This window comes from Talaromyces amestolkiae, assembly GCF_001896365.1.
Source record: "Talaromyces amestolkiae strain CIB chromosome Unknown scaffold8.1, whole genome shotgun sequence".
NCBI lineage: Eukaryota > Fungi > Ascomycota > Eurotiomycetes > Eurotiales > Trichocomaceae > Talaromyces > Talaromyces amestolkiae.
Window position 1 is genome coordinate 673,001 of NW_024468044.1, and position 24,536 is coordinate 697,536.

At 47.3% G+C, this 24,536-nt stretch overlaps 8 protein-coding genes across 8 annotated transcripts; 5 read left to right on the top strand and 3 right to left on the bottom strand.

The window, feature by feature from the left end:
* Window positions 1–1,235: 1,235 nt before the first annotated feature.
* BHQ10_004787 (uncharacterized protein) lies at window positions 1,236–3,896 on the top strand (the record flags this gene model as incomplete). Its single annotated transcript, XM_040877190.1, has 7 exons — window positions 1,236–1,322; window positions 1,385–1,453; window positions 1,515–1,578; window positions 1,646–1,777; window positions 1,832–3,049; window positions 3,104–3,561; window positions 3,618–3,896. The coding sequence occupies 7 exons, from the start codon at window positions 1,236–1,238 to the stop codon at window positions 3,894–3,896; spliced, it is 2,307 nt and encodes a 768-aa protein (XP_040733291.1).
* Window positions 3,897–4,306: 410 nt separating this feature from the next.
* BHQ10_004788 (uncharacterized protein) lies at window positions 4,307–5,017 on the top strand (the record flags this gene model as incomplete). Its single annotated transcript, XM_040877191.1, has 2 exons — window positions 4,307–4,538; window positions 4,602–5,017. 2 exons carry the CDS (start codon window positions 4,307–4,309, stop codon window positions 5,015–5,017), a joined length of 648 nt encoding a protein of 215 aa, XP_040733292.1.
* Window positions 5,018–7,406: 2,389 nt separating this feature from the next.
* BHQ10_004789 (uncharacterized protein) lies at window positions 7,407–8,414 on the top strand (the record flags this gene model as incomplete). Its single annotated transcript, XM_040877192.1, has 4 exons — window positions 7,407–7,475; window positions 7,539–7,694; window positions 7,744–7,866; window positions 7,914–8,414. 4 exons carry the CDS (start codon window positions 7,407–7,409, stop codon window positions 8,412–8,414), a joined length of 849 nt encoding a protein of 282 aa, XP_040733293.1.
* A 1,043-nt stretch (window positions 8,415–9,457) lies between these two features.
* Window positions 9,458–10,692, top strand: BHQ10_004790 (uncharacterized protein; the record flags this gene model as incomplete). The annotated part of the gene is made up of 8 exons (XM_040877194.1): window positions 9,458–9,611; window positions 9,669–9,703; window positions 9,757–9,842; window positions 9,898–9,988; window positions 10,041–10,170; window positions 10,225–10,281; window positions 10,336–10,384; window positions 10,437–10,692. The coding sequence occupies 8 exons, from the start codon at window positions 9,458–9,460 to the stop codon at window positions 10,690–10,692; spliced, it is 858 nt and encodes a 285-aa protein (XP_040733294.1).
* Window positions 10,693–11,933: 1,241 nt separating this feature from the next.
* On the top strand, window positions 11,934–13,674 carry BHQ10_004791 (uncharacterized protein; the record flags this gene model as incomplete). Its single annotated transcript, XM_040877195.1, has 3 exons — window positions 11,934–12,546; window positions 12,600–13,243; window positions 13,291–13,674. 3 exons carry the CDS (start codon window positions 11,934–11,936, stop codon window positions 13,672–13,674), a joined length of 1,641 nt encoding a protein of 546 aa, XP_040733295.1.
* A 900-nt stretch (window positions 13,675–14,574) lies between these two features.
* Window positions 14,575–15,620, bottom strand: BHQ10_004792 (uncharacterized protein; the record flags this gene model as incomplete). Its single annotated transcript, XM_040877196.1, has 2 exons — window positions 14,575–15,201; window positions 15,291–15,620. The coding sequence occupies 2 exons, from the start codon at window positions 15,618–15,620 to the stop codon at window positions 14,575–14,577; spliced, it is 957 nt and encodes a 318-aa protein (XP_040733296.1).
* Window positions 15,621–17,843: 2,223 nt separating this feature from the next.
* Window positions 17,844–19,235, bottom strand: BHQ10_004793 (uncharacterized protein; the record flags this gene model as incomplete). The annotated part of the gene is made up of 2 exons (XM_040877197.1): window positions 17,844–18,515; window positions 18,723–19,235. The coding sequence occupies 2 exons, from the start codon at window positions 19,233–19,235 to the stop codon at window positions 17,844–17,846; spliced, it is 1,185 nt and encodes a 394-aa protein (XP_040733297.1).
* Window positions 19,236–20,589: 1,354 nt separating this feature from the next.
* BHQ10_004794 (uncharacterized protein) lies at window positions 20,590–22,365 on the bottom strand (the record flags this gene model as incomplete). The annotated part of the gene is made up of 1 exon (XM_040877198.1): window positions 20,590–22,365. The coding sequence occupies one exon, from the start codon at window positions 22,363–22,365 to the stop codon at window positions 20,590–20,592; it is 1,776 nt and encodes a 591-aa protein (XP_040733298.1).
* Window positions 22,366–24,536: the final 2,171 nt, after the last annotated feature.

Below are 24,536 nucleotides of genomic sequence, written 5' to 3' on the forward strand. Positions count from 1 at the left end.
CAAGAAAGCATTACTCGGAGCAATGGTTATACATGCGAGTACGGATTCTCGGTGAAACATACCACCATTCCCAACACATTGTGTCTCCTCACGTGGCTCAAAAGCATGGTTGTAAGGATGCCCGCTGACTTGAAGCACAGCCACGGCTAGCAAGGCAAGAATAGAAAGCTTCATCTCGGTGGTTTTTGTTTGGTGTTTTTATGCTTTAAAAGCTGGTTGTGTACTGGATCAAGGTCTAAGACAAGAGGCTGTGTGTGATGCTTGTGTTGTTTGTGTGTGATGCTTGTGTTGTTTGTGTGCTTTGGTCTGAAAGCCTGTAGAAGCAGCACCTATTTATGCCTTGACAGAAGTGTGCCCTACGAATTTCTGACTTTAATTATCGATGTTGGGCAAAGCAGGTATAGGGCAGAAAGACCGCTTTGATTGACGGAAGATTCTTGTGGTTGCCAGTAACAAAGAAGAAGTTTGAATAATATCATCCGGGCCGCACCGAATGGAATTATTCTCATTACTATTGAAAAGGAATGAAGCTGTTACGATATTCATGTCATACTTTTATTATTTCAGTGTGTCTAGTGTCCTTATTTATGAGGAAGATCCTGGACATTCTTTGACCGGCGATGGAGTGAATGACTCTGGCGAACATTGTCGTGACAAAGCAAAGGCAAATTATTGAATGGACCTTGTACGAGGAGAGAACACTGCAAAGGTGACATTTTCTCAAATTGGAATATCTATCATTGCGTCTCAACAGGTTATCTATCATATGTTAAGCCCTAAAAAGGCGAACTTGAAGGGCTAGATTCACCATATCTTGTTATTGAGCCGGATCAAAAACAACCATGACAATGAACAGTAACATGATAGTCGAATCCGAATTAGGCGATAAATACCCCTGATAAGTCAAATGCTTGAGAGCTCGCCTTGATTGTATGCTCTGCTATAATGGCCCAATCGGGACTAGCGGATGTCATGCCTGATTTTGGCGGCATTCGCTGTAGCACGCGGGGAAGCTAGCTAAGCATCATCGATCGATCACTCTTCCTCTCCGTTTGGCTATTCGTTCTCAAATTGCGTTGCAATATACTGTTAATCAGTATGGCTCCTTGAATACTAACCGCCAATACTGATACTCTCTTTCGCCTCTCCTCGTTGCATAGCTCCCCGACGCACGTTGCTTGCTAGAAGCTCTTGGTGTGCTTGGAGCTCCTCAAGCAGCAACGTGCACGAGCATCATGGCCGCCGAACCGTCTGAAGACGACATCGGGAATTTCATCAGCTTCACCAGCCTTCCGCGAGAGAAAGCCGTCCTCTTTCTGAAGGTAAAAACGAACACCACTTTTCTGTTGACGAGGCATAACGCTAGAGCTGATGCGCACTTTAGGCAAACAACCTTAACTTAGAAAAGGCCATCAATGCATATTTCGAAAACCCCGACGGCGTCCCTACCGAAGTATGTACCCTGGAAATTCGTTCCTGTTTAGTGATGATAGTCACTGATCGCACATTCACAGCCTCAGGATGACTGGACTTCGTTCAATAATCCGTCATACTCTCAGGACAACCAGTCCGTGCCAAGTGAGCAGCCTCCTAGCGAACAGAACCTGACAGCTTTCAAACTAGTTGTAGCTCATCATCTATCTAGCATTTCATATCGAAAACTCCGATACTCATCCCGGATACTCAGTTGCTCCGTCGCGCCCACCGTCCCGAATGAATGTTAGTGAGACACTAAGTGATCGCAAATATGAAGGTGGCCAGGATACTACAGGCGCAGGTATGAGGCCATGTTCCAATACGGGTGAAAATCGACTAATCTGTCTACGTATAGAGGAGATTCCGCGACAGAATCTCACTTCCGCTCAACTCGAAGAACGCGACCTCCAACAAGCGGTAGCCATGTCGCTAGGCCAAGATTACGGGAAACAAGAAAGCGGCGTCATCACACAAGCCCAAGATAGTCATTTTGGTCCGGCCACTCAAGAATTTTACGACGAAACCAACTGGGGTATGACTGTCGCCAACTCGGGCACAAGGGAAGAAATAATCAGCCCAGACCCGGAAGATCGTCTGCGCAAAGATGACGAGCCAGCATTCCTACGACCTTCACAAGAAGCACAATATATTGGAGGATTTCTGACGATACTTCATTCGATACCGCTTGCGCGGGAAGCACTTTTGCTTAGAGAGAAAACCGCCTCCGATTATGGGTATGATTCGCAATGGTGGAACGGGCAGTCGATTAAAATTCCCCGGATTGTGTCTCTAGACAACCCCTATGCTGACGATCAAGATTGGGACGATATTATTTACGAGGCACAACGATTGATGGCTTTCTTGGATGGTACGCGGCGCGCCTTTGGGAGCACTGATGCACTTGCTGGTTTAAGATCTCTTTACGGCTATAGCGGCGATGGTGGTGTCGAGAGATTCCTAGAGGCATGGCAAGAGGCATCCGTGCGTGCAACTCCAGCGAATCAACTTTCAATGGTCTTCTCTTCGTGTGCAATGAAACAGGAAATGTCCGAGATGGATTCACCGAACCAAAGGGATTTCTATGTTCTCAATACGTATGTCGAAACTGGACAGGGTCAGACCCTCTATGACATCTTGGATGATGCAATCTGGCCCGATGCGCCGGGAGAGGAGCTGGATGATGTCTGGCTTGATCATGTCGGCGAAATTTTGACGATAAAATTGGAGAGCTACGCCAGCGAAGCGATGAATGTCAAGATTCCATCCATCTTCTACCCGGATCGGTATATGGAGTCACGCCGGGATACAGTCCGTGAACTACGCTTGAAAAGGCTAGATGCTATTCAAAAGATGAACGAAATCGAAAGCATAGCAGCACGCTACAGATGCACGGAAACAGCATCTCGAGCTGGGATGTCCAACCAGGAGCTATTAGAGAAAGCAGCGAAGGCCATCACCATCGCACTACCAAAACATGTGCCTGAAGGGACAGGTGATATCGATGATGCGAGAGCGCAGCAAGTAACTGAACAGCTACGTGCAATTGCAGGTCTCATTAAAGAAAAAGTCGATGGTATGCAACTCGTGTTATCGGCTGAAACGTTCTTTCTTAGCTAACCCTTCGCAGAACTGGAAGCTGAAAAACAATCAGCTCGTGATATACTCAGGGAACAGTCTAAGATTTTAACAGAATCAGATATCTCGTCTGATGATCCACCACACTACAAATATACACTCCGGGGCTTCTGCACAGCACCTCATATAACCTACGTTTTGCGAAAAGACACCCCTATTCAAACGGAAGAGGATCTAATTGAAATGGAAGATAAAGAGCCCGAAGAATGGCATTGGTGGCGAATAAGCTTCTCGACAGACGACGCAAAAACACAGCAAGCTGCTAAGCCCGAGAATAGGAGGATTAAGAGCAGCGAAAGAAATAATGCGGATGTCATTGGTTATACTGCTATCAAAGTACGCGAAATCGAGGCACTTAGGGCAGCACGGGAGTCGAGGAGTCTTCTCTTGGTGTATGCAAATAACAATGCAGTAGAGTTTGCTCATCACCCTGCACAGCCACCTCTACAGGTATGAACCATCTATCGCCACTGCTGCATTTGCCCGAAGCTAATAAGACTCTCCAGGAGTTCGTAAACACAGACAACATCACCTTCCAAGCAGAGCTTGACGCGGCTGCAAATATCTACAATGGCGAAGAAGGCTCAGGCGAATCGGTAGACGCAATGATGGAGGATTGGCCAACGATCGATGCTGAAGACGAAATTGCATCCGCGACGACTGTGAATGCAGCAAAAGTCAACGTATTTGACTACGAGGTTGATGCATTTGACGAAGTCAGCTCTCATCCAGGTCAGGAGATGCAAGAAATGCAGGAGCGAGGAGGAAAGAGTCTTCTTCATTGATACGATTTTATGTATAATGACTTCATTACTAGGGTTTGGGGGTTCACTTCTCGTACATACTGTTGGCTTTCGGTTGGATGTTGTGATGAAAGAGAATATTCTGTTGTTTTCGTATATCTCTTTGTTATAGAAGGAGCTGCCTCATCACTGTCGGTAGATACAGCGGCGGGCGGATTGGATGATACCAGCAGTCTCAGATAGTAATTTCACGATCATTGATAGATGAAAATACTCGGTGTTGGCTGTAGCATATGCTCCGTTAGGGTTAATTCGGTACGTGTGGGGAAGCTATGTACGTCCAGAGAAGTTCGGCGCACGGAATCAACCAACGAATCTACATCTCACAACATACGCTTCCCCCCTTCACGGATTATCTGAAGTTTTGCATTTACAACCCCTATAAATCAATCATGTCCACAGAAACCGACGCCGTTGCGTCAGCTACTATTGAGCTACTCGAGGGCCGCCTGCACAGATTAGAATATCTCCTTACTGGCGAAACACAATGGACGGGGCAACCATCCGCAGCACCCAAAACAGAGTCTTTAGACGACACTGTTGCGCGTCGCTTGGATAAATTGGAAAACACGCTCAATTCTCTGAGTAAATCGAATCCCGCAGTGCGCGATGTGTTACAGCTTTGTAAGCTTCTCGCCAACCTGATGTTAGGTTGTTGTTGTTGTTTGCTAATCAAGCTAAATCCAGACTCCCGTTTCCCCGACCTATTCCCAGGCACCTCTTCTGCACAAAACGAAAGCATACCTGCAGATCTAACCACCCAAAACCTCGCTTCAATCGTCCTATCCTACGCCACTGCATTCCCCGAAACCGCATCGCGACTCTCATCACTCAAAGACCTCCCGATCCCGGACGCACAAGCTTCGACCGCGCTCATTGAGCTTCAACCACGTCTTCAGAAGCTTTTGAGTATTCAGGAACGACAAGCTATTGAGATATCTGAGCTGCGAGCGCGCAGCGCACGACTCTTGCAGCGGTGGTATGAGTTGGGAGTCCTGGAGAATAGTGAGTGTTGGGCGGAATGGGAGTCGCGGCTGGAGGATATTGAGCGGGAGGTTAAGAGGCGCGAGGTTATACGCGACAGAAGGGCTCGGGAGATTTGACTTGATGTTGAAGACGTTCAGGTCACGGATTCGGTGTCTTACAACAGGAGGATGGGTGATGAATGTTTCGACTCGAGAATGCTAGATAAGGCCAGGAATGGTTGAGTTCTAGGCTGCTTACACGCCACCATCATTCGGTGAGTCTTGGATTTTTCGTGAATATTGCGGATTGCTAATACATGTTGCAGAACAGCTGAGCCAATTCGAGCTGATATAGGCGAAATATCCAGGCGGGTCGGCGTAGCCATTCCGAGGACGCTATATCCCCCACATCAGCATCAGCGACAGACAAACTACCGACGCTTAATTGCCATTATTATAAGGAGCAACAATTCGATCAACCGAAGATATGATATCGGCTAGGCTTGCATCATTCTTTCGCTCTACGAGAGCATCATAAGCCATGGTTCATGCGATCAAAGTACCGCGAATCGTTCGATCCCGACGTCACTACGTATTGCTGATATATGAGGTTGGCATACCGGACTGAGCTCTACATTCCTGCGTCAGCGGTCAAATAGCAACAGCAAGTCAATGTACCACTCAATGGGCTAGAACTGATACTAGCATTCCACATCTTCATCTGGCATATTACCCATAGAAATGATTGGATGCCATAATGTCATTCTAACCTTTGATTGAATCATTAGCCGCTGCCTTGATAGGCAACAAGTCTGTGAGTACGTACTCCGTAGAGTGATTATCATCGTTGACGCCGTGCAGTGGATTGCAAGCGCCAAGTGTGTCTTGAATGCCGGCAACGTTAGTTCATTCTCTGTTCAATTAAATCATAGCGATGCTCATTTTTCTCAACACAGACAATATATCGTGATATTAATCGTATTTCCTACCTTGCGTTGTTCTTACTGGTCGTGCATACAGCAAGGGAGACCAAATCGATGTGTCGGTAATATTATGTACATAGTACGTATAGTACAGGGCAATTTGAAGATGTAACTTACAGGCCAATTAACAGCGGATCGGCACAGCCAGCCAGGCCTAGCCCGTTCCTGGCGGTAACTCAGCCTCCAATTGGCTGTTTCAGATCAACGGGGCCTTGGCTATTTTTATTATCCTTTACTTATGTACTCCGTGGTAGAATTCGCCTGTCTTTGCTCAGTACCATGTACGTAGTATGTATGCTTACTCTGCAACTTACGGGGTAAACATCATAACTTCTACTTTCTAATTTCTCGAGGCGTCGACTGGGTTAGAGTAAGTCTTGGCAACAGATACTTGCGTCTGTCGGAGTTCGTGACAAAAAGTCGATCAGCAGGAGTCTGTTTGGGCAGCGTCAGAGAAGATGTGAAACAGTCCCAGATGCATGCATTGCCCCGTGCGGACGTCATTTCTTACTTTTCTTTGTCGTTATCGTCTCGTTTTCGTCCTGCAGAGTCATCTGAATTCATTCCATCTCATCTGATTCAGAGATCCCGTCTGCTGTAATAACTAAGCGAGTAGATCCTGATGGCTGAGAGGCTGAGCGACGAATTACGGAGCATACGGAAGGGTCGAAAAGTGTAATTAAACTTGCCAGTACGAAAAAGCATGTACCAGTACAGCGTCCGTACGCAGGCCCGCCATGCTGTTTCGGGGTTAGGGCTGGTCCTGTTCCTACTTCACGGGGCTGGCTCGATTACGCTTGCCACGTACGGTACAGCGCAATACAGACAGATACGTCGCTGCCAATACGAACAGTCGCGTCCAAGCACCCACTTTACCCACCCTAATAATAATCGATTACTGGTAACTAACTACATAGTACGTACGCCCCTTCTTACCTTTCCTCCCAAGTGAATAACCTCTCTCCAGACACCTCCTCCACCACACACACCACCACCACCGCACCATCACACTCAACGACACTCCTGCCCTCGTAGGCAATTCCTTTCATTCACTCGTTTCGACTATTTTCTTTCAACTATATCTGTTTCTGCGCTCTATACTACTTCAACACCTTTCCTTCTGTTTACCTGCTTCTCCCCCTACCGCAGCCTGGTGCTGATCTGGTCTTTGAATCAAAATCCTTACCGTACCTCAGCAGCCAGCCACTCGACGAATCCAGCCTCCTCTACGCTAAACCATCGTCAAGGATTGTCTAAAGTCGATCCGATTGTTGTGGTGAAAATCTTCCTTGGGTATCGCATCTGGTTCCGACGGTCTTACCCCGACACGTTTCCTTGCCGCACGTATCCGCCGCCTGGATTGGGGTTACGTGACCACATCGACGTCGCTCAATACGGACTACAGAGATAAAATATCAACCGAGATTTTGCTATAATATCTCTCGCGATTACGATTCATTCTGTCGACTTGAAATCGCTCGTTTTTGGTGACTGTATCGCCAAACCGCCCTACAATACTCCCATACCATCAACACATCGCCGCAATGGCTCGCTTCAGCGCTAGTAATATTCTGGGCGATCCTTTCGCATTGGCCACCGTTTCTATATCAATCGTACGTAGCTACTCTACTTACCGCGCTCGCGTGGTTCCGATGAACGAATGCTGACAGTCTTAGCTTGCTTGGCTCATCTCGTTTATCGGTTCGATCATCGCCAATGTTCAGACAGATTTCCCCAACTACGTCTGGTGGGCGGTCGCCTACATGATCTGCGTCATCGCTGGTATCGTTGTCGTTATGGGCTCTGATACTAGCCTGGCATATGGCAATGCAGTATGCGCAAAAACCCCTCTGAGAAGCGTATAAATGCTGATTGTTTTAGATTACTGGATATCTTTCTGCTGGCCTGGTATTCACCACTTTGGCTGTGAACTCTTTGGTTTACCAACCGCAACCATCGAAGCAGGCTGCTGCTGCTGGTTTTATCTTGTTGTCTATGATCATTGTAAGTCTGACTGGATATTTTGGTGATCGCGTCGCTAATCATGGCAGATCATCTGGATATTCTACTTTGGTTCCACACCCCAGGCAGGCCACCGCCGGACTATCGACTCGTTCGCATTGAATAAGGAAGGAAATTCGTACCACAACAGCCGCCCGCAATCCAACGCTTTCGGCACTCGTCCTGGTACCACAGTCAGCCAGCCCCCTCAGATGTACACCTCAGCTCAGCTCAATGGATTCGAGACATCTTCGCCCATGTCCGGCTACCCAGGTGGCCCCCCGGGCTCTGACAAGCGCAACACAACTGCCACCAACTTCCCTACCAGCGGTGCCGTGGACTCTTCGAATGAAGTCAGTCAACCAACGGAATACCCCTACAAGGCCAAGGCCATCTACTCGTATGATGCGAACCCTGATGATGCCAATGAAATCAGCTTCGCCAAGGGCGAGGAACTCGAAGTATCCGATGTCAGCGGCCGATGGTGGCAAGCAAGAAGAGCAAACGGAGAGACGGGTATTGCCCCCTCGAATTACCTCATCTTGCTTTAGTGTTTTGTCCTGTGCAGGCAGAAGAAGAAAGCACAGATGAGGATGAAAAAATAAAATCAGAAATTTCTCCAATGAACGTTTGCTCCTTAATGCGATTTCCGCCTCGGCGTCATACACCAGTTTACTTGATACTTGATACTTTGATACCCTTGTGACAGGATCATCCTGCGGCATATTTCCTTCTGACTGATTTCTTCAATCTCTTTTCTTCTCTTCATCTTCGGTTAATACGTCATGTCATGTTGCGATGGGATTTGAATTATTACCTTCTCATGACCATAGTACTGGGTTGTTCTTTTTACTTGTCTTTTTGTTTCTTGCTGTTTAAAGTGGATGTTCTTTCAGGAGGTTTCACAAAATTGGATGACTCAGTGTCAGGTATATGTAGAATAGTCAATTCGTGTTCAATTGATGGCATCTTCGACCTAAGTTGTATAAAGTCGTTCTTTCGGATAAATCTCTGATTGGCCGAAGACCTCCGACCTTTCTCTATATATTGACCATATCAGGCCTAGCGCGTTAGGGCTAAAGTCATAAACTGGATTAAGTTAGCCAATCACGGAACTTTCTCTTCATATTTTTTTTCTGACGTCGAAAGAGCGTATTCTCTCTTCCGACCTTCCATATCGAGGTTTGTTTCGCTTCTCTTTCTTTGTCTTCTTGCTGTGATTACCAATACATTTCCTATGGAGTGTGTGTGCTCGTAGCGGTCAATCCACATAGCGCTCATCTAGTAATGGCAGTCACGTCAGTACGTAATATCTTCTAGAACATCCCCCCACAAAAACCGGAGAACGCAGAGCTTTTTTCTCGAGTCATTGCCCATTTTTGGTTCGAATCATGTATAAATCCGAAATTTTAGGTTTGGCTGGACCGGAAGCCTTGTGTCTCTTTGTCTGCTTACTTAGGGATACGGTCATGTGAACTTGTTGAACATCTCTTTCTTTTAAATATTTGTATCTAGCATCTGCCACTTCGATGTTTCGACCTCAATAGAATTGTTTGATAGTGCTCATATTCCACCTGCATAGCGTCTCTGCATCATGGCCACCGAGAATATACCTGTCGCCGCAAACGTGCTCGGCACAATCGGCACGGTGTTCTGGTGCATCCAACTCGTGCCGCAGATATGGCACAATTGGCGACACAAAAAGACTGATGGATTGCCGGCGAGCATGATGTTGTTGTGGGCTGTTTGTATGTTTCCTCTTTCCAGGCTGCTTAGACAGAGTGCTAACGTTGGGGTTTGTGCAGGCTCGGTGCCGTTTGGGGTTTATATGATTCTTCAGGTATGCTTTTTTGATGTATTTGAGTTATATACATGTGTTTTAATTCGTGTCAGAATGTCAATATTCCGCTGCAGATCCAGCCTCAAATATTTGGCTTCTTTGGCTTTGTTAGCTGGGGTCAGATACTTTACTACCACCAGTAAGTATCCTCCTCAACTCAACTTTTCACTGGCTACTTGCTAACTGTATCGTAGCGGACATTCACGGCTAAAAGCTACACTTCTCGTCATCGGCTCTTGTCTGTTATGCGCTGGTCTTGAAGTTATGTTCATTCTTACGTTACGGGTACGTCTGCTCATTAGCTCTCACGAAGAAACCGACGCTGACGGTATGATAGATTCCGTACCGCAAGGGTATAACTTGGCCAGACCTGATTTTCGGCGTCATAGCTGCTATCATGCTTGCCGTGGGCTTTGTCCCATTATATTTTGAAGTTTGGAAACGGAGAGGAAGGGTTGCGGGTGTCAGTAAGTCACGAATCACACCTATAGCTTCTCGTCTTGAAGATGCTAATAGTACAGATTGGGTGTTTCTGAGTATTGACAGCCTCGGAGCTCTCTTCTCACTCTTTGCTCTTGGTAAGTTGCATTAGCGCTTCGACCGGACAAGGGAAACACTGACTCGTCGAATAGCGGCACAAGGTACATTTGATATACTCGGTGGAATATTGTACCTTGTCGTGTAAGTTCTATTCTTAAGCTCTTGATACCCATCTCACTAACCACGGATATAGCTTCCTCGCCGAAGTAGGCTTGTTTACGAGCCATGTAATATGGCGTCTTCGTCATCGCCAAATTGTCCGCGAGGCCAAAGAATCCGGTAAGAGTGTTGAGGAGCTGCTAGCTGAGAAGGAAGATGGCAGAGATAGGGAAAACAAGACAAATACCTCGTCTGTGGTACAGACACCAGTCGAACAAGGCGTTACAGACAATAACGAAACGGTAACGTTGGCAAGAGAAGAGAGAGATCTTGAGCGCGGTCCGGATTGATTCCCATGATGTTTGCGCGGTCGGTACTTTGACTAGAGATATGGTTGCATTTGCATTTGCATGGCCTGAGTGATCACGGAGTTGTTTGTATGTTCTTGCATTTTATTGACCTGCATACATAGAATTTAGACCTCATGACATGTATATACCTATGATTCACGATAATTATCAGTATTTTCAACACACCCACGCTGTGATTGCAATAAGTCGACTCATAGATCCAGAAAATACTATCCAGCTGGACGTCAAGCGTGTAGCCGTTGTGGATCATCTTATAGGGTATATCCTGGTTAATATCAGGCTTTCATCTAGAGTCTATCATTCTGATCATTCTAGACTATGTTTCTGGACAATTCTTTGAAGAAAATCAGCCTTTACAGCGACTGATTGAACTCCTAGTTGAGTACGCTTGTTGATGTACGTAGCGTGAGTCGAATGAGGATGAGTGATGGATGTGACAACTGGAAGGCCGGGATATCTGAGGCTGTGAAGACGCGAAGACATTGCGGCGTGTATGAATAGAATCGACCATTGGACTTTTGCTGTCAAGATCTCGATGATTGCAAATTGTTGGCTTTGATGGAGTCTTGAGTAAATTGGAGGCGTTTCTAGTCGATCAAAATGTTGGCCACCTTTGCACAAGCTGGGAAGGAGCCTAACGTCCCCATCCAATCACATGACTTCCGACCGACTGACATGGATTGCTCTAGAAATTAATTACTTTTATCCTACGGCTTCACTAACAACAAACGACGCGACGCCGTCTTCCTGTCTGCACAAAATTGCCTAGCAGATAGCTCTTGCTGTGTTCTCTACGACGTGATCCGACACGTCGCGCCAGCCCAATGATTCAACCTCTTATCCGCCACCACCTCCACTGCTAATTCACCACCACGCTCAACCACAGCTAACGCCTTGGAGCTTCCGAGTTTTCCCATTTCGACCTTATCTTATATATGCAAAGCATATGCTTCAAGACTAATATTTAGGTAGACGAGACAGCAGCCCCGCAGCATCCTCGATAGAATCCTTCAAGCCAAGCCGCCGTACAGACCACGAGGACACCATAGTCACGTTTGAATTAGCGCTCAATATCAGGTTTTAGCCGCATTTACCTTTCGAGACAAAGTTCACCACACATTTGTAAGGAGAGCCGTACATTGAGTTCTTGCAACCGAATCTGGTCGTCGCAGTAGCGACGACTCCTTCGTCCGTTTGCCATATCATCCGGCACCATCGAAATGGCACCCCGACGAATCTGGGTCAAACGACCCGATGCGTCTGCCACTTTAGTGTCAATGCCGGAAGATAGCGTTGTCGACGAGCTACGAGACCATGTTTTGCGCAAATATTTGAATTCCCTCGGAAGGACGTTCGACTCGCCGGATTTGATGGTGCGGATAATACCTCGAGCAACTCCGAAAGGAGCAGTTGTACCGGATCGGTTCTTGAGCCCGGAGGAGTCTCTGTTTGCTTTGATTGATCAGCATTATCCCGGAGGCCAAACCGTTGAAGAGGCTCTCATCATTGAGGCTCCCACTCGCCGAACACCCATCAAGCCGTCACCTCGCCAGTCGTATTACTATCATGCAGAGCCGGGTGAACATGGCGAATACTTTCCTCTGATGCCGGTTCCAATCAATGTCGCAACACCACCCGGTCATCCAGCAAGTTCTAGCAACAGCAGTGCGGGTGCAGCCCATCAAGCMCCTGCCATGTCTGTCCTTACGACGGGCAAAGTACCTCCACTTCCATCACCAGGGAGCCGTCCCAGTCGACACCCACGAAGACCGCCATTCGCTCGACACACAACAGCTTCGCCGACACTTGTAGCATCGTCATCAATGCCTAAAGGTTTGTCAAGTCAATTCCAGTGACATATTTTACGAAACATGCTGATTTCGTAGACCCGACTCTTGCTGTCAATGGTCCAGTAGGTTCGTCACAACAATCCTTGCCCACACCACCAGCGCCAGCCCCTCCATCAGAATCGCCGACACATGCTGCGCTGAACCCAGTAGCGAGAACAGCATCCCCTCGTCCGGCACGTAGAGCAAAGAAGATTGCGTCTCCAAATACAGGGGCTTTTGGAGGATTGATCGAGGGCACGGTTCCTCCAATTAACGTACTTATTGTCGAAGACAATGTTATCAATCAGAAACTTCTCGAGGCGTTTATGAAACGTCTCAGTGTCCGGTGGCAGTGCGCTCAGAACGGTGAAGTGGCAGTGAAGAAGTGGCGACAGGGGGGGTTTCACTTGGTTTTGATGGATATTCAGCTTCCTGTGATGAATGGATTAGATGCTACAAAAGAAATTCGACGATTGGAACGGTTGAATGGGATTGGCGTTTTTTCCAAAACGGCATCTGGCCGTTCAAGTGCAACGCCTTCGTCTTCTGTACCGGCTGACTCCCCATTAAAAGAGGAGGATACTTTACAAGACTTGTCGCTATTCAAGAGTCCTGTGATTATAGTGGCATTGACAGCTAGTAGTTTGCAAAGTGACAGACACGAAGCTTTGGCTGCTGGCTGCAACGATTTCTTGACCAAGGTATGTACGAGTTATTTTATCACGAATACATGTCTAATCTGCTATAGCCTATTGGATTTCCGTGGTTGGAACAAAAAGTCACTGAATGGGGCTGCATGCAAGCTCTGATTGACTTTGAGGGTTGGCGCAAATGGCGAGGATACGAAGACTCGCCGCGAAGTATTGGCGCTGCTCTGGAGGAGACGACGTCGACACACTCTCCATCACGTCCACGAAACAACACTACCATCCACGCCGTCAAAGTATCTAAGGATGATTCTCCCAAGAAAGATAACGCACAAATTTCAATCATCGAACCTGATACGTCGGAAAGCAGCAGCGGCAAAGACGAAGATATTGAGGTCCCGGTCCCTCAAGAAGTGGCACATGAAATGGCCCATGAAATAGCACAAGAACTCCAAACAGCAGAATCATCGACAAACGGCGTATGACAATCAATGAACCGACGATTTGCTAATCCATTCCTGCAAATCCGAAGACTGTTTCGACACGTTATGAGATGATGCATTGCCTGCCATGCATCAATAGTTTTTTCTTCTGACTTAAACACTTTTCTTAACTCGTCATACTCTTCTGTGTTTTGTGATGAATTTATCTCAGATACCCATTTCCGTAATTGTTATGCTTCTTTCTTATCGCGCTTCAACTCATTTGCAGAGGTATGATGAATGCAACCTCTGCAACAGCTTCACTGTACACGACATTCTTCGCATTCTTTCGAATTGTATACTTACATTTCACCTACTCTTTTTAATGCCTTTCGCCACTACGTCTCGCGGGCATGACCTCTCTTAAGAGAATTTCAGTTTTGCGAAGATTGCACATACGAAAACGACTATTATGTGTATCAATACTTTTTCATCTATCTATTTATATATACTTTTTACCAAATATACGATGGGATAGTAGAGGTTTTATTCATTATATCTACACTTCACATACTGGGGTTCCGTTTGATGGGCTACCAGTTTAAGCTATCTTGTATATAGACGGAGAATGAGACGTTGAACAGAATGAGAATCAATTATTAGTCACCTCGAAACATTGAAGTATCAAGTAGATCCAGCACGTACGTAAAGTAGCGTAGTGTAGTACCTGTTGTAGATGGAGAAGGGGTTGAGAAGTGTCTTCAAGTACATGTACATTTGTAAAGGAAAAAAAAAGACACCGAAGCGGCCGCTTCGTAAAACTCCGTGGTCCAACCCTGAACGATAACTACATATGAAAAAAAGACGGCCGTACTAGCAATGGAAAATGTGAATGTAAATGGAGAGTGGGATATCAATCAATACAAAACTTTTTTTGGAGGTCGTCATCTTTGTGGTTTGGAACTATCGCCGCCACATCATATTCCCTCCTCTCGGTAACAGATTCTCCTTGAGGACGAGAAGCTCACTCTTCAACCTCGAATTCTCGTCGTGCAGTTCGTGGATATATTGTAGTGCGTTTGTGAGGATTTCGGACTTATTCTGTTGCTGTTGCTCTGATTGTCGTCTCCCGGATGCACTATTATCGGCACCACCACCGCGAGGCTGACAGACGGAATTTTTCCTCGGCCCTCTATTGGATGCCAACTGTGTACCTGTAAAGCCGCCTGAGCGCGGAATAGCGTTACCCAGAGCCAGGAATTTGGCGTTCATGTTTGTCCGGTAGCGTTTCTCGATGGCGTTGTGCGCTGCTTTTTTCCGTTTCATGACGGCCGCTGCATCAGTGTCTTGTGCGAGTATTGAGCGGGCAGATTTCTTGGAGGAAGAGACTGATAAAGATTTGGGTGAAGCGAGTGGAGAAGATGGGGAGGAGATTGAGGATGATGTGGATGCATTGGAGGGTTTTCGCGGGTTATGTGAGGTTCGTTGGGAGGAGGTTCGTGAGGTGACACCAATGGTGTGAACGGGGGATAAGCTGCCGCCTTTGGCGTCGTTGCTATGTGACGGAGACCACATCTCGCTCTCCGGGTCCTGGTAGAGAATGTTAGTTTCTGGTTATGTAGTCATGCATCAATGCAGCAATATAGCAACAACACAGCATTGGCAAAGCGGGGACATACTGAGAGCGGAGATGTATCAGACATGGCATCCTCAGTCTTGATCGTGTAACCTCCATAGCCCGCTGGCGAACCATGATTGCTCGTTGCATACGAAGAGCGAGGATCGAGTTCGACAAGACCAGCAGCTTCCGTGAAAGGATTGAATGTCTGATCCGCACCGAACGAGTCCCATGGCAGCATCTCGAAGGGGTCTTTGGTCAGCCATTCGGCGTCAGAGGGCTGGTAAGTGAGAAGATTGGATGGATCGATGTTGTCACTCATTTCTGCGGCGAACCCTATCGGCTTTGTGAAATCGAGCGATGATTCGAATGTGGACTGGAAGTCGGTCATGTCTGGCAAAAACCGGTTGCCCTGTGTTGAGTGCCAGGCGTATGGTCTTGATTGATTCTTCAAAATCGTTGTCGTTGCTGACTGTCATAGACTCGACAGATCTTGTATGTAGATACCCGAAACAATGTGATTCAACTGGGAGATCGAGTCGATGTATCAGGGTCAAAACTAGACGATGTGAAGGTTGAGCCGATGTGTTGCAAGGTAAGTCTTCAATTAAGCAAGGCTTGTAATGGTTGATATTCCTGAATTGGTGGGGATGGGTTGGAATAAAAACGTCAGATGTATGGCACCCGAGGACCTCTCAAATATCTTATAATAAATCTGGAAATGAATAGGTAGAATACTCTGATAGTAGCTGTTACCTAGCTTCGTAAAAAAGCCGTGCCCGGCGCCGCAACGGTTAGATGAAAGTCCGCCGTTGGATAAACCTTTAATTCAGCATAGCTGACTTGGAAGAGTATGGCATGGAAAAGTTAGTGCTTGTTCGGAGAACGGCGGGCACATGCTAGAAATGCCTAGCATACAGGGAAGCCGTTGACCCGGGTCAGTGATAGGTCCTACTCCGTAGACCTTGCCAGGTCTCGACTCGGCTTCATCCAAGCCACTGGGATGTTTGAAATGTGATCCACGCCATTGAAGTCATGAATTGAGCGGGGCTTCATTTCTTTGTTCTCTTTCCATTTGCTTTCCATTTGCTGCAGCAATGGGCGTATTCTTCCGTCCTGTCAGGTTATACGAGTGCAGAGGTTGGTGATACAAGTCCGAAGGCTTTGGCTGGAGGCAAGCGGCCGGAATGGGCAGTTCTTTGACAGCATCAATGATTCTTGAATGAATCATTCGAATCTATTGATCGATACTAAGTGGGCCTCCATGTCAAAAAGTGGCGGCGCTTGAGATTAATGAACTGAACCATGGGCGTCGTGGTGCACAACTTCATACCATTCTTGACAGATTGATATACATTTCGACTGTGCGGCACTTCTACGCGACCAGTTGACAGCTACGAGACTCATCACATTGACAAAGAAATTCTGTACTCTGTCAGCCAGCTGGAAAGAAAGTGTGTAGACTGAAAAAAAGGAGAGATCCAAGGCCTCGGCGAAAGGTCGGTCGTGTTCGCTGCCGAATCTCCCTGGTCCTTCCGCCCGGCTTTCGTTCGGCTCGGATTCTTTGGCAAAACCTCACCCTCTCTTCTTCTTGCTTTACGATAATGACTGGCGTACACGATGACTTACAGAGTCATTCAATGCCGGTAGATCGTAGGTCTATCACAGCTGTCGAAGCTACCGAGTCCTAGACCATGCCGATACCATACTTCGAACTGAAGACACTGATATCAACATCATCGGACCCAAAGCATACATTAGTCATTTCAAGATCTCGATCTAGACGCAACCAACCATCCACAGCATCTTACATCTCGATGACATCTCTGAATTCCCATAGCTACTCGGAGTCGTAACCGAGAATCATCTCCTTACACTAGCCTTAATCGGTTGCCCTGAACAAACCGAGATAGTACGTAGTACCAAACAGGAATATTAGGGTTAACCGTACGTAGCCCCGGCATCTGCTGGAAATCCAACGGGAATACTGCGGCCCCGAAGCACGACCGAAAACCGAGATCTATTGATCTGACGACGTCACTTGTTCTTGCTTCACGAAGGACCTTGGAGAAGATGAAACGTCTTCTTCTTCAGGCTCGTCGGTCGGTCCCGACAGGCTTTGATAGTGCTGTATGTAACATGCGTGCGAACCTGACGCAGCGTAGATCCCGAGCCTTCTCGTGACGGCTGCATACGTATCCAGGTTGAATGATGTATCCAGCCCGATAAGCGCAATCGGGAAATAAAATTGTGATCCGTACCTAGATACCTTTGATGTTCAGGTCCGGTTAGTTTTCGAATACGAAAATGATCGGCTTGGATACCAAGGTTAACTTAGGGGCTTGAATTCTGGACGGATGCTCTGACGCCGAATGATGCCACCGAGACATAGGCTGATGGTTGATGATGGTCTTTGCATACTTCCAAGGTGACCTGGTTTCATGTATGCCACCATACTGCACTACCGTTTTTACGTCTTCAATCTTCTATACGGCGTGAATATAATGACTATGATGGATACGCAACAAAGATGGAAGTTAACCAGAATCCCCGGTGGATTGAATATATGATATGATACATTATTATACTGTACAAGTGGTGAGAGATCTGAAGATCAGACTTCCACCTTCGTGGGAATCTTGACCTGTCCCTTCTTCCTGTCATACGTCGGCACACCATATCGTTGACCAGGAGCGATGTGGCCCCGACCATCTGGACCTGTAGTCTCCTTGCTGACCACAACATCCTTGAAGCGAAATTCGAATCTCGAGTTCTCTGGCTGAAGTCGAGTCAATTTCTTCTCGGCCTTTTCCTTTGCGATTCTCTTTCGCTCTTGCTCTAGTTTGTCGGATTGCCTAAGGCGTTCTTGGTACCGTTCCATATATTCACGGCGTTCCATTGAGTGTGAAATCTTGTCCCGCTCAAGCGCAATCAATTGTGGGTGAGGTATACGGGCATCAGCAGGGAGAAGGACTTGCTGTTCTTCATCACCCTTGCCAACCTTTTCATAACGTCTTTGCTCCGGTGTGATCAAAGTTTCTACGTTGACCTTTGCCTCTTCTCCGTGTTCCAGAGCCGGGGCTGCCGAAAAAACACGACCAGCATCAACACGTGTGAACTGGCGCGATTCAGAGACAGGATAGAATATTTGTGGTGCCGTGAGGCGATGGACCGGAAGGTCATTAATAGACTCATGAACCGGTTGAGAATCGCCCTTTTCAGCTAAGGGAGTAGTCGGGACCATCTCATGAATAGCCCGAGAATACGGAACTGCCAATGATTTTCCCTTTGATTGAAGTTAGCAAAACTATTCACCATGTAACAGTTGATATATGACAAGATAGGTGAGATTGCTTCAGAGAGTTGTAATTTTTGACTATTAGTAACCATTTCCGGGCTGGGAGGCCCGGGTCTTGAAGACTAATCGATTTATATTCATCATTGCAATAGTGAAGTGAGGGGTGACGTGAAAGACAATAGAAAAATAACATACTTCATTTTTCATCCGCTTCTCCAACTCCTTTAACCTCACCACGGCTCCAACTCGCCTCATATCAACGCGCAATTCGACACTGACACTTCGCACACTCTTTTTCTGCTCAACAACCCGCTTATAAATTTCGTTGGAGAGCTCTTCACTGAGGATAGGCTCAGACACGAATTGAGGGTTTAGTGGGAAAGGGGTTTTCAATCCACCGTCGTCTTCTGCATCATTATCTCTCCTGCTCGAGGACTCTTTGTCATCACCACCTCTGCGATTTCGCAATTGTGTCACGTAATTGGTTGATCCGGGGATGTGATGTTTGAGCTCTGCACCTGGTCCGTTCAGCCAGTCAAACATGTTTTCACGTAGACGCGTTTGCGCAACGCGTGTGGATGAGAGATGCCTCCGAGAAGAGCATTGTAATTTTGATGTGTTATATGATGTGGTGATTGTGGAAGAGGTAGAGGAAGAGGATGAAGAGATTGAGGAGAGGATACGGTTCGTCTTTATCCGAGGAGGCATCGTGACAACTGAGAGGGTAAGTGGATGAAAAAATGTGAGTGATTAAATTAAATCTCAAATGCAGAAAGGAAATGTGCTTCGCTTGAGATGTTGCAATGAAAATCGAATGAGATGGTATACAATTGAGGGTGAAGCACCCTTGGTCGAGGAGATGAGAAAAGGGAAAACGAAAAATTGTTTCTCTCAGATCAGCCGGGAGCTACCCACGTGACACCGAACAAACAGTGCAAACAAGCTTGGCGGAAACAGCCGACCAGTGTATAAAATTGTCTAAAGTATTGACTATAAATATCGATTGAACTTCCATGAAAAGGAAGACAAACTCGATGAAATGAAAATAATCGAAATGAAAATAATTCATACCAAGATCCATAGAAGCGAAGATAATCCAAGCTCAGAAACACTATCGAACAATAATAATGCCACAGCCACAACCTTCCCGATCTGTAGAGAACGCCTTCACATGTGCAGAGTCAATCAAGTGCTAATAATACCAGCATGTAAGTGCTGCAAAGACCAGGCAAGCCTAGTAGAACATGAAGAGTTCATCATTCCTGACACACTGCATCGACAGACAGAAAGACATATACAGGAGAGCTATTCTCGCCAAAAGAGGTAGAAAGAATAGAGAAAAGCAAAAGACAGATGATTTTCAAATGCAAGCAGAATGGGGAAATCAAAGACGCGCGCAATCTCAAAATGCTATAATGATCAAGGCAGTGATTATCTCAAGCGCAAGCCGCTCGAGACTCAACTGGCCGTACAAATTATCCATCCATGTTACTCATGCGCCGTAAGTGGATGCTGTTGTTGCAAGAAGGGGAATCACATGAGCAAGGCAGATCCGAAAAGAAAAAGAAAATTCCATGAAGCCATCTTTCAGAACATCCTCCAAGGTAAGAAGAATCCCAGAATCCATAGAAAAGTTTCGACAGAAACATGACAATGCAAATCAAACAGACGGAATGATTATAAAAATAAGCCTGGATGAGGATATGACAAGGAAGAAGTAAAGGGAAAACAATGCAGGTCTTAAAAAAAAATAAGAAGACTCCCCGTCAATCAAACAATACAAATGTTGAACTAACGCTGTGCGACCGAATCCGATGAGAACGTAATGGGGAATTTATGAAGAGGATGATTGTCGTATCAGCTGCAATGCAAAAGGAGGTGAGACGAGGCCTCCTTGAACCGACTCTAACTTGAAATTCCAAATATCCCCAAGCGCCGTATAACCCAGTAAATCATCAAACATGCCAGACATGACCGATCCGTAATATGGTGTTGTTGCTCTTATGAAAAAGATGATGGTGGTTGTAGTGCTTCCATATACTTCATAATCTCTCGCGACTACTCATCGACCCATCATATAGTCGGGATAGACGCTGCTGAAGCCGCCCATTCCGGGTCCTTGGGCATTGCCAGGAATACCATTGCCAAATGGAGCGGGATTGAGAGCATTGAGTCCGTTGGCTCGAATACCAAGTCCATTGTTTGGAGCAAATGCGTTGCCATTTGCCATCTGTGCGTGTGAATTTGGAGGTGGCATGGGCCCATTTCGACCACCCACAGGAAGCGCAAGACCAGGAGGGGCTGACAAGCCAGGAGGGGGTCCGCTAGCAGTAGAAAACATGGCATTCGGCAAGGGACCAATACCAGCGCCTCCATGTATGGGCGTCTGTGGACTGAGCGGTGTAGGAGGGTTGACGCTGCTTCCCGGTTGTCCGCTGCGTACACCAAGAGGGTTCTTGGAGAAGCTAAGACGAATGCCGGTCTTGACGCTGTTGGAAAGCTTGTAGCCATACAACTCGTTCAAAGCTTTGCTAGCCATTGCTACCTCATCGAATTCAACAAAGCACATAGGACCGTTCTGCTTGTTGCGGAAGCACAGTCTCTTGTAACCACGTTGCTTGGAAAAGAGAGCCTTCAACTCTTCTTCTTGTGTGTCAGCTGGAAGATTTCCAACGTAGAGTGTGTTGCAAGGAGGATTTAAATCATTCGGGTTGGCAGCCGGCAAGCTATGGCGTGGATTGTGCTGGTTGGGATAATGGAAAGGAGAGTTGCCATTCATATTTGGCGGCATGGCGCTCGCGGGTGTTGGCAATCCCATACGGCCGCCAGTACCATTCGAGTATCCTTGAATAGGTGGCGAAGTAACATTTGTGGAAAGCGAAAGGTTAGCGAAACGGGTGGTCGGGATTGAAGGATTGGTGGAACGCCGCGTGAGAGGCATATTCGCATGTCCATTTTGCGCATAACCAACGGGATCTTTGAGCAGTTCGCCGGTCTCCTCGTCTAGGTCTTGATCGATTACAGACTTGCCGCTTACACGTGGCAATTCCCCAAGTCCACTGCCGATTGGTGATCGAGGTGAAAAAAGACTATGAATCCGAGAGTTGGTGTCTGGAGCAGGAAGCGCTTCGTTGGTACTGGGCTGCTGTGAAGCACCATTGGCCATTGTCTGGAAGGTGCCATTGAAGCGGGATGATTGGCGAGCAGTCGGGCCTGAAAGACCACGGGTGGCGGTATGATCAATGGTATTACGGCGGTTCGGCAGCGGTCCAGGGAACATTTCGACAATCATGATGGCTTCATTGCTGGTATTAGGCTTGCCATCCAACATGGCTCGTGCTTCTTCGGCGGCAGCGACTGTGTTAAACCGTGCAATGGCAGAGAGAAACTTCCCATCCTCAGCGAATTCAGATGGGACGAAGTCAGCATCGACGAAATCCTTTGCAAAAAGAAACATGCTTCGCAGTGCTTCACGACTGGTATTTTGGGGCAGTCTGCGCATCAAGATAGCAGCGCCGCTGCCCATGCGGTGAAAGCCATTCATGGGAGGCGAGAGATCGGCTTCCGTGAGTCGCATACCGCTTGCACCTAGGCTATCGAAGGACGAGCTGGTCCCAATCGGAGAAAAGGGGTAGGTGAAAGATGAGCTCAAGGACGCGGGAGGTTGAGAAATAGCGGAGTTGTACACGTCGGTCGACATCGCATTATGTAACCCAGACGGCCCTTGTGACAAAGATTGAGGAGAGGACGTGCTAGACGATACAGATGTCCCACGCTGGTTAGTACCAAAAGACCCAGGGCTGGTGCGGCTGGACTGCGTTGTTGAGCTGCCGACCATGCCTCGTCTCGTAAGTGACGCGGAAAACGACGGGTGGGCGAGCTCTGGATAAGCCAAGGATCACAATAAAATATGTTATTGGGTTGAGGTCGAAAGAACAAAAGCCTATTTCTTAGACCAGACGCGACCGTAGTGTGGCGTACCGTGCTGTTAACGAGTCGGAATGGTTCACGGTGGGCTTGGATGCGACGCGATGATCAAGAGCTGTGATGCAAGATCGTATTAATCTTGTGCTGTAGAAAATATTTGCGCGACACATGAACTGAGGTCTTTAGCGGTGTTGCGACAGATTTCTGATCGGTCGGGGTCGAGTTCTTTGGCAAGCGCGGATGGATTCGCACGCGGTCTGCAACACGATCGCGCAGTCGGCAGTGCACGAACGCGGAAATGAAGAGATGGAGAGGGTGGAATATTGAAACAAAGAAGCCGCGAAAGATGATGGATTAAATTGAAGATGCGATAGACGGAGGAACGGGTGGAAAGAGAGATTACCGAATGAAGAAAAAAGAGAAAAAATGGCAATCAAGTGTGATGATGACGAGGATGGTGAGGTGAGGTGAAGATCCAGGATAAAGTTGGGGAAGGGGGGGTGGGAGAGAAGTGGGAAGGTCGAGCAGCCTGCGTTAGCACAACTTACCTGTAGTCGATGCTTTACGAGGGAAAGTGGCCAGGGGACCACGATTCGACAGGCATACAGGCATACAGATTGGCATTGTGTAATTTATGGTAACGGTACAACGGCAGCGAGGCGTGATTGGACAGCCACCGTCACGTCCCAAAGGATCAAGTAATTTTCATCGATGGATCGATTAGAATTGTTTGGGTCATCGGTACACGGTATCAGTTGTGTTCCATACAACTTTGGTTTTGTTCTTTGGGACAGACAGCCAGCAAGCCGGGAACGGCTTAGCACGTTTTTTCGACTGAGGCAGACACCGGCCGTACCGAGCCTGACGATAAATTACAGGCGCGGTCCATAGCAGGAACGAAAAATATACGGAGCATGACCAGACTTAATCCGTATTGATATTTGAGATTTGATAGAAAGTGTGATGGAAAATACGCAGTTGGTTGGTGACCTCCCAGCTCTAACGCAGTACTTCCTAACTCCGTGCAGTCGAGAAATTTTCAATGGCTCTGTTCGATTTTTATTTCGTTAAACGCGATCGAGGTTAGCTGCAGGTTGATCCAACGCGCTCGGTCAGCAATGAGCACGATCATCGCTAGAGGCACGCTTGAGGTAGTGGGCACTGGAAGCTGGAAGAGGGGGCACGGAGAGCCTGGCCCGATAAGTAAGCGTTCTAGGCGGCCCAAGGAACAGGGCACAGCGCGACCCGGCAGACTGTGTGCAACCCAGAGGAGTTTAGTCGACATTACACACCTCAGGCACGACGCAGTCAACGTGCTAGCCCAGTTATAGCGTGTATTGTTGGGTAATACATGATACGTCCATACCGACATTGTACAGAGTATGCACCACTAGTAGTGTACATTGCCTCGTCGATCGCCTACTACTTACATACATAGTAGTGTGGTGTATTGACTCCTCTCAGTGGCTGAGCACCACAGCAGCGACTACCGGATATTCTGGATGGCCAATCACCGCTGCAGAACCGCATGCAGAGACAAGGGCTAGTGGGCCCGAACGAGGACAAGAGGAGCGAACCAGAACGCCGCATGCAGCCATGGTGGGTCGTGATTTTTGCAAACGTTTGGAAAAGTGTGCCAGGCCCTGTCCACTCAGGACTGTCAGAATATGCGTTTCTTGGAAATACCGACATGACATATGGCTTCCATTCAGCGCTAAAGCCTATCTAGGTAAGGGTATGTTGCGGTTTCATATGGGAAGGGAATATGTACATAAAGTGTCATCCCGTACTTACTAACAACTACATACGTTCGTTGAACAGCGCGGGAAACGAGTGGGGCTTGAGGAATGATGGCTCAATAGCGACTGTCTAGCCTACTACTTAGTTAGTATAGCACGTAGATGCTCACGGAGAAGGGCAAGGATAATTTACGTGGCTCGTATTGATGTATCAAGCGGTAACAGCGTGATCAGCGATCAAGGTAGGACGAGGCCATGATTGGATCTTTGTCGGCCGGAAATGTTTCGGAAGGCTGCAATTTGTATGCGTATAATGCTGATTGGCCGGATAGCTGTGTGGCGG